We start from the raw sequence: 9,744 nt of genomic DNA on the forward strand, positions 1-9,744 counted from the left end.
AATAGACGAAAAGGATTTAACGAGTTCGCGATACCGTAACGCGACCAGTCGTTGTCGATACTTAGTCACAGACGAACATAGCAGATGTGCGTGAGCGTGAAAAAATCGCAAGAGTGATCGAGAAGACGAGCGAGTCGATCCGCAAGAAACATCGCGCTCTGAAGACTGGTAGAATCGAGAAGGGCATCGCGTTGGACAGACATTTTAAGCCTCTTATCGAGCCGCTGCGACTTTTCGCCGACAGCCCCGGCATGCGCGCGACAAAGAGAGAGTCTCGCGACGAAGATACAGCGTCTGCCCATAAACGCGAGAGGAAGGAAGAAGAGGAACAGGAGGAGATAGAAGAAGCGAGCGAAACGTTCGAGCGTTCCACGACTCTGCATAAATCCAATAATCGATCGCACGATGATGTATCAATAACGTCCACCCCGCGTGCCAAAATCATACCGACGATAGAGTCGTTGGGGAACGTTTTCGAAACGACGGAAAACTCGCTAGCGACGAAGGTTCAAAATCAACTGCAAACGTCAGAAAGTCGAGAGGCGTTAAGCTGGTTTGGGCCCGCTGGATCAAAAGTACGTCGAGGCTATCTTGAGGGGAGCGTGAGATAAAAAGAGCGGTATAGATCGCGTGTACGGCGTTTACACAAGGATCGGCTGATGTTTGGCAATAAACGTTTCGACGTGGATGACGCGGACAACATAATTATCGAAGGCGTACGATACGCCGGTACACCAGGTTTACGAGTTGATTTTCAAGAGAATTCCCGACGATGCCCTCTACACGGAAGACGATATGCACAAGTACAAGAGCATGCTGTTGGTAACGAGCGCGCACAAATACAAGTACCATTCACAGGGTCGATTATTGAGCAACAGAGGATACAAACACGTAACTGCGCCGTTGATATCGGTCACACCCAAGAAACAGAAGAAATCTGGAAAGGGATTACCTCACGCAATGACATTGAACAACAACGCGATCGATTACGTGCACTGAGATGATCCCAACGAGCTGGTGGATTGTCTACAATTGCTCGACGCTTCGCACCGAGCAGGCAACAACGCTCACGACAACGAGATGCTGTCGATCATCGAGGAACTTCGCGAAGCCGGTCTTATTATAAATTAAATTGCGTATTCATAAAACGAGTCAGTCGAGTGACATCAGCGAGAAAAAATACATTAATTTCTTGTACTCTGTGTATTACACGTTGAATCATGAAAAAAGAAATTCGATGAAAAGAGAGAAAAAATTAGAGAAACGTCGGTTCGTCGAGGAATTGCACGCTCCGGTGAGAAGAAATTTTCCGCGAAGGCGTGTCATAGTCCGGGGATAGGCTGATATCGTTGAGATGCGCCCTCGAGCTTCAACAGAGGCTACCACTACATACTCACCGTCATCGATGTGTTGAGCAAGTACGCGTGGGCCGTTCCGCTCAAGAGCAAGGGTGGAAGCGAGACGGCTAACGCTATCGCTGAGATCATTCGAGAGAGCAAAAGATGTTCGAAAAATTTACAAACAGATATGGGGAAAGAATTTTACAATGCAGATGTACAGAATATCTTGAAAAAACACAACGTTAATCACTATTCCACGTATTCGATGTTGAAAGCGTCAACGGTCGAGCGGTTCAATCGCATGCTCAAAAACGACATGTGGAAGACGTTTACACTCAACGGCAATTACAAGTGAGTCGACGAGCTATCGCGTCTCGTGTCAGATTATAACGCGCGCAAGCATCGCACCATCGGCATGCGACCCACTTCGACGTAACTTCTGCGATCGCCGAAAAACTCTTAGGCACAGTGTACATGCGTTAAAGATAGCGGGTCCTGCAAAATTCAAAGTAGGCGATTCGGTACGCATGAGCAAGTATAAGACGATTTTTTAGAAGGGTTACACACCAAATTGGACCACCGAGGTGTTTACGATCGTTAAGGTGCAGCGTACCAATTCCGTAACCTGTCTACTCGAGGACTATCGTGGAAAATCCGTCGCTGAAACGTTCTACGAGCACGAGTTGCATCGCGCTACTCATCCGGACGTGTATCTCGTGGAGAAAGTGTTGCGCAGGAAGAGCGACAAAGTGTACGTCAAGTGGCTGGGATTCGCACAATTCATGGATATACAAAAACAATGTTATTTGATAAATTTTTAATTGACATATTTTGTATACATATAACAATATAAGAATATAAACGTGTAAAATATTTTTTATTATTCTTTCCATTTTTAGAGTATACAGATATAAAATATGTATAGTGTATAAATGTACGATGCATGAAATGAAAAATAATAGTAATACTTACATAAAACGTAAAAAACATAATAATAATACTTATATAAAACGTAAAAACATAATGTGTAAATTATAATGATAATAATACATAATAGTAACAGGTATGTAGATTGTATGAGAATATTAAAAAAAAATATAAAAAGACATACACGAAGTACAAATTAAGATAATACATAAAGCATAATAATAGTAATACATATACGCTGTATGAAAATATAAAAAAATGTAAAAACATAATAGTAATATAAATGTTGATATGTACATATATTACAAAGGTATCCGCCAATGTCCCCACGGTAACGTCTTCGTCGAGTCCGATACGACGTATCGTTTGTCATCGTATGGACTCAGAGCGATTTTCGATTCGGATATCGTGTATACCTCGTGCAGTTTAGATTGTATACACGATTGACGCAAGTCATTTCGATCTCTTCGTTCAAACACCGCGTGTAATCGTCGAACGTTATCGTTTGCGCTACGACGTTACTCTTTACGCCTTTCACCTTTTTAGTGTCCTTGCTGTCCATCCTCACGTGATCCATCTTCGCTCTGAGACCAGCGAATTCGGTCATTATCGCACCATTATTTTCGTCCTTTATTAGACCGGGTATTTTTTTGTTCGCAAGAGGCATACTGTACTCGTTGTCCGTCGGATAATCGCTCGTGTCGAATCTAGCGATATCGCGTTTAGTCTCGTAAACGTCCTCGCACTCGACGCGGTATATAAGACTGTCTGTATCGGTGTACATTATTTTACATTTGTCGCGAAACAGTGGTAACATACACTCGTGGTGAAATTCGTACAAGCAGACTTTCGATATGTCGAGTATATACATACTCACGTAAATCGACTTGTTGAACTTCACCTCGAGTTTGCGCAGTTCAACGGCTATTAAATTTTCCACAAAGACGCTACGGCTGTGGAAATTTGGTTTTGCAATCATTGCCTCCGCATCGTATCGCCCATCCCATTTTGTTAATAATTTTACGTCAACGTGGTTGTGTACATTCTCCATAGTTTTACCGAATACCGCGTTGTTCATTAATTTATACAAATTTTTTTCGAAATTATTTTTCGCGCGCGTTCTGAAATTTGTATTAAGTTCAATGTAATCGCGAAGCCATGGAGATTGCGCGAATTGTAGCACCCGATGGATCTTTATTACGCGAAGACCATGACTAGTACATTGCTGCAGGTTGCGGTAGTGGATGACGTAACGCTGTTTATCGTACAGCCCTCGCTAAAAGTTTATGTTCGCGCTTGCCGGGCGTCGGACAGAACGGTAGGTCAGTGTGTCGGTCGTGTACATGCTGCGGATACTCAAGATCGACTTCCAGAATGTAACCGATGGGCGAATCCAGAGCGATCGCGCTTGCGTCAAAGTTCGCAGCGTCTTCGACCCATTGAAATTTGGCGTATGGCAATGATTGACACATCGCCCATCCGTATAAATTGTTAACGTCAAGTACGACCACGGTTCCGACGGGTCGTATGAATGCATGTACTTGTTATTAGTCTGCGCATATCTGCTTGAACATTGACTGAGACCACCGCGTATACCGCGCTCGATGAACATGATCATGTCAATATCAGTGAGCAACTTTCGCGGAAATTTTCGAAAATGTCAGCTAATAACAAGACATTGGTTTTCAAGTACAGATCATTGTATTCGCCGAGCGTTCGGATGGAGAATCGCTGCCATACATTCGCGTGAACGTAATCGCTCTCGGATACGGTATCGCCCGTTAACGAACTGTAAAAAGATTTGCGCGTGTCCTGCAATTTTTCGACACAGTCAACGTACTCGTACGGAAAGACACCTTTACGAGTCAGTAATTCAAATTCATCATCCGGTAGTGTTGAAAATTTTGAACGTATAATTTTTAATTTGTCTTTATCGAGATACTAATTTATCGAGACTTGTACTGAGAAATTTGAAAGAATCAATAATTTTATGCAATTTTTTTGAAAATTATTTTCAGTTTTATCTTTAGTGCTATCGACATGTTTTGTGAAGGAAATGTATTTTTCTTTGGTTATCGGTAATACATCTACGTGTCCTTCATATGCTGTAGCGATTTCCTTAATTATAAAATGCGCGTAGTAGCCCGATAAATTATGAAAAACTATCGGAATATATAATGAATTTTTATAATTTAAATTACAGTTTGAATGGACCGCGGTATCTACCTGTTAAGTGGCAATGATCGCGTACCTGCGTATTATCCGACGCGAATAATTTTTTGCAAATGTGACAACGCGTCGCGCTACGGTACGCCTTCCATTGTTCTTTCAAAAACGTTTCCATGGGCACGTTGGCGGATACGATATTTTTCACGCGATGCGCCAAATCGTTGAGTTGTCACGTGAACCACGCTATACAATCTTTATCGCGACGGAACTGATACGACGATAACGCGTCATCGTACGAGCAACGCACGTAGTAGCCTATGCTGAATACCTCATGCTGTTGATACGCGTACGATGACGCATCTTCCCTGTCGGGTTCCGTCTTCCGTAAAACGCACTCCAGGTCGGCGTAGACGACGAATGGGACGCGCTCCTTGTTGCAGTTGTTCCCAAATTCGAGCCATCTATTGTTCGCGCTCGGCAGTCGAATAGCGCAATCGTTGATCTTCTGGCAGTCCATTGTGTGCGACTGCAATTTCTTATTCATGCTGAAGTAATGCAAGCATCTGAAAAAAACAAAAAATTATAACAGTTACAATTATTTTATTAGCAAGACGGAAAATTGTAATAATTTTTTTAAGGTGTACTTACCGGTCGCAGAAATATTTCTTGTTCTTTTTCCCACTAATCTGCGAGCTCACGAGACGCGACAGGTTCTTGATCCACGCAAAATGGCCGACACCATCGTCGCGTGAATCTTGCATGTACAGGAGGTTGACATGTTTGTCCTTCTTGTCACTGGTGAGCCGCAGAGGAAGGACTTGTTTATTCTCGATGCCATATACATTGATCGACACCGTGTTCAACCGTTCGAATTTCGGAATGTCTTTGAACGTTATCAGAAATTCGATACCGAGATTCAGCACCGTCGTATAATGCGCATACGATGACTCTCGCTCCGTATACTTTTCAGTCGAGTACAGAGCGGCGACCACCGACCACGCGAAGCACGCATTGTCCGTCGTTCTAACATTGATCACCGCTCGTTTCGTCGCTATTTTCCGCGGCACTTCGAAGTAACATCCCGCGCGCATGGGATTTAGTTTGTTCACATTTACTACCAAATTGAGGATTCGCGACAATGCCCACCCGCTGTCGCGTTCTTAGAACTCTTCGAGTGATGTCAACGTAGGTTCGATGATATGCTGCTCGTACCACTCGCGCAAATCGGTGTATTGGTATATCTCGCTGTTCTTTGAAATTATGCTCTTATTAGCACGTTTATCCTTCGTCGCAAACTCGCCGTTGAACGCGATGTTCACTTTTGCACTATCGTGTCTTTCTACGGCGTCTCGCACACGTTCGAGCACTATTTCTCTCGCGTCTTCCAAAAACCGCCGCGGCTCGATGTAATCGACGTTGACCACAACATCCGTCAATATACGGCTTTCAAACGCGGCGTCGATCTCTCGCCAGACGAGAGATCTTTCATCGCGACTCGCGTACCCACCAACATGCACGAAACGTCGCTCTAATTGTGTCTTTGCACCTGCGAGTCGCGCGATCCTCGCCGCCATTGTCTGTGTCCAACGGCAATGCGCGGACACTTGGCACGACAAAGTTGTTCGAGCCGCTCGATGCACTCGTCGCATCGTTGCAGCCACGCGAAACATTCCACTAGAGTAGCGACCTGGCTGCACTGCTCCAACAGTTCGCGTTCCACTCGCTCGTAATTTTCCATGTTTTTTTTTTTCTTTAGATTATGTCACATTCTTCCACGGAGCACTTGTACGTGACTCGTTCACACACGTTGCAGTACCGCGATATATCTAGAATATCATAACGTTCTAACACTTTTTTATTATGTTTGTTTGCGAAAATGCATTATTCACACTCAAAGCATTGATCGTCGCATCTGTCGACAAATAGTTTTGGTGCAAGATCGCGATCACGAAACTCCATCCATATATTGTCAATAATCAGCAGTCCGACACACTTTTCACTATCTGCAGGAATTTTAATGCAGATGCACCAACCTTGGCTCTTATCTGCGATTTTCTTCACTCAATAATAATCGTCCTTTATTACATTGATATTTCTATTCCACCAATGTCTCTTTTCATATTCATCGTCCACGTAACATTTGTCTCGTAACCGTAGATACACTTTCTGTCGCACGAGTAAAGACCAGTCAGAAACGGGCTCTCTGATAATTGTTCCATGTTTCTCACTATGTATACCTAATTCACGATCGCGTAGGAATTGCACTGGCGATATTCGTGCACCTATGTCTCTTTTTTGCAGATTACCGAGAACATACGACACATCATCTACGTTATAGTCTTCCCACATATTTTTCAGTATGTCTCGCTCACAATACTGTTCACAATAGTTTTTTCAATGTGGGCACTTTTCAATGTGTTGCACGGAAATATAGTGTACATTTGCATTCCACAATTCGTGCAAGATCGGCCGCCTAGCGCATCAATATAATCGATATCGTGCTTCCTTACAAGATACATTCCTACAACATCGGTGTCAGCCAAACGTATCACGCATGCTGCACACACATTTAAGGCACCACCCGTTGTATAGTAGCACTGGATCATGTAGTGTTTAGTACGGCAGTTCAGTGCGCGGATTTCTGGAGACGGTACAAATTTTTCTGCGTGATCCGTATCGCGCTCACTGAAGTCGCTAACATAACCAATATCGTCGGATAGCACTTCTTCGTCGGAATCTTGGTCCATTATTTCTTCAAAATCTACATCCATTTCTTCTAACACTTTGAACACTTCGTCTCTAATATTTGCGAACTATTCCGGATCCACGTTTCTAATGTGCTCGACTACGTTGGCTATGTCCTCAACGTTCGCACGATGATCAACCATACTTTTTTTCCACTATTTTTATTGCGACCAATTCGTTCGTTCGTCTTCCAGGACACCAACTGCGGAACTGAGCGCTTATAACTCATTATATTTTTCATTTGTGACTTCTTTGTCCCTTTGCCTATTGGGTCATACTTTATTTAGAAGTAGATAAGGCAACATTGCGAGCGATTCTAGTTTATATAAACAGCATCAATGCTTCTTTTAATGCGTCGCTACATGTCATCGATTTCTCTCACTATCTCTTCTCAGAAAAAAATCATTATCGACACTTCTTCAAAGAAATTTAAGGATTGTGGGAACGTAGTGTGTTTTCATACTTTTCATTGGAGTATCACTTTCATTTTACTGTAGAAGAGTTATGTTTTGCTTAGCAGCCGAACATCGGCGCTTCTCTTAACGCGTCGCGATGTGGCATCGACCTGATAGTATATATACCAGGTGTACAAGTATAAAATGCGGATTTGAGAAAACAGATGGCGCATCAATGCAGTGTGTGGTATAAAGATTTGACTGTTATGCCATTTTGAAGTGCCAGACGCGCACGAGTGATAAATTGAAAAAGTGTTTGCATAGTGTTGTGTTGCTGTGTTCGATATGTCGAAATTTATACCAAACAAAGAGCATTCGCGGACAGCATCAATTTTTTGTTTTCATTTGAAGAAAACTGCTGCTGAATCATACCGATTACTTCGAGAAGCTTATGGTGAACATGCTCTATCGCAAGATACGTGTGAACGATGGTTTCGGCGTTTTAAAAGTGGTGACTTCGATGTTGCAGACAAGGAACACGGAAAACCGCCAAAAAGGTACGAAGATGTGGAATTGCAAGCATTGTTGGACGAAGATGATTCACAAACACAAAAACAACTCGCAGAGCAATTGAGTGTTAGTCAACAAACTGTTTCCAATCGCCTACGAGAGATGGGAAAGATTCAGAAGACCGGAAGATACCGCATGAGTTGGACAGCAGGCAGATGGAGAGGCGCAAAAACACATGTGAAATTTTGCTTGCACGATACAAAAGGAATCGTTTTTGCATCGTATCGTTAGTGGGGATGAAAAGTGGATTTATTTTGAGAATCCCAAGCGCAAAAAATCATGGGTAGACCCAGGCGCACCATCCACATCGACCGCAAGACCGAATCGCTTGGGCAGAAAGACGATGCTCTGTGTTTGGTGGAACCAGAAGGGTGTGGTCTATTATGAGCTGTTAAAACCTGGTGAAACCTGATTAATGCTGGACGCTACCAACAACAATTGATCGATTTGAACCGTTCGCTGCTTGAAAAAAGACCAGAATACCAAAAGAGACAACACAAAGTCATTTTTCTTCATGACAATGCTCCATCACATACGGCAAAACCGGTTCGCGACACGTTGGAAGCACTCAGCTGGGAAGTTCTACCCCATGCGGCTTACTCACCAGACTTGGCTCCTTCCGATTACCACTTGTTTGCATCGATGGGTCACGCACTTGCTGAGCAGCGCTTTGGTTCGTACGAAGATGTGAAAAAATGGCTCGATGAATGGTTCGCGGCAAAGGGGGAAGATTTTTACTGGCGTGGTATCCACAAATTGCCCGAAAGATGGGAAAAATGTGTAACTAGCAATGGAGCATACTTTGAATAAAGCTCTTTTTATCATTCTTCCGAATTTAACGTGTTTTTTTTTAATCCGCATTTCATACTTGTACACCTGGTAAACAGTGTATATAACTTTTGTTCTTCCAATTATAAATTTCAATTACGAGTGATAAGACATGGATCGTGTAAAAGAATATATACATCGAAAATCGATCGAGCGCAAGGGGTACCGTTCCTTGTCACCAGATCCGCCAAGTCCATCGCCACCATCGAGGGAAAAAGCGAGATATTGGGAATGCCCAAGTGAAAAAGCATCAAAATTGCCAATATGTTCTTCATCGACATCATCAAAATCGCCAACATGTTCATCATCATCAACGTCATCAATGCCATCAAAATATAAGCTATAGCTAGCGATATTTGAGCTGTCGATTGCATATGTACTTTATTTTATTCTCCATCCATCCTATGCCTCGATGTGCTAATAAAAAACCGTATTGAAAAAAAATGCACCATAAAAAAAAGGATTCATTTCTTCCATCCTTTAATCTGACACATACCAGATAATAACTGTGTCATGTAAAGCGTCATGCACGCTCTATCTTTCTCTAACGTGCGAACCCTTATTATCTACACATTTTTGGGGTGGACGCGGGGCTCGCAGCAGCGGTGGCGGCGGCGGCGGCGGCGGTGGATGAAAAAAATAAGAAACGCATTGTTTATGTAATCAATCGACCTGAGTCCTATTACAGCGATGTCGCCGGGACTTCCAGCGCCTTCCTCCCCCGCGCCCCGCGCTCCCCTCTAGCCCCATGGGTTAGAACCCGCCTTACT

General features: G+C 43.3%; 1 protein-coding gene across 1 annotated transcript; it reads right to left on the reverse strand.

Moving 5' to 3' along the window:
- Positions 1-4,665: 4,665 nt before the first annotated feature.
- On the reverse strand, positions 4,666-5,527 carry LOC108745867. The gene is made up of 2 exons (XM_018482263.1): positions 5,085-5,527; positions 4,666-4,999 (listed from the first exon to the last, which is right to left on the reverse strand). The coding sequence occupies exons 1-2, from the start codon at positions 5,525-5,527 to the stop codon at positions 4,666-4,668; spliced, it is 777 nt and encodes a 258-aa protein (XP_018337765.1).
- Between the last annotated feature and the right edge of the window lie 4,217 nt (positions 5,528-9,744).

This window comes from Trachymyrmex septentrionalis, unplaced genomic scaffold, assembly GCF_001594115.1.
Source record: "Trachymyrmex septentrionalis isolate Tsep2-gDNA-1 unplaced genomic scaffold, Tsep1.0 scaffold153, whole genome shotgun sequence".
In the NCBI taxonomy this organism is placed as follows: domain Eukaryota; kingdom Metazoa; phylum Arthropoda; class Insecta; order Hymenoptera; family Formicidae; genus Trachymyrmex; species Trachymyrmex septentrionalis.

Excerpts from the sequence above, each read along its gene's own strand:
- LOC108745867 (XM_018482263.1), bottom strand. The coding sequence starts at position 5,527 with ATGCGCGCGGGATGTTACTTCGAAGTGCCGCGGAAAATAGCGACGAAA. Across the intron at positions 5,000-5,084 it reads AAGAAATATTTCTGCGACCG|ATGCTTGCATTACTTCAGCA; the intron begins GTAAGTACACCT and ends TGTTTTTTTCAG.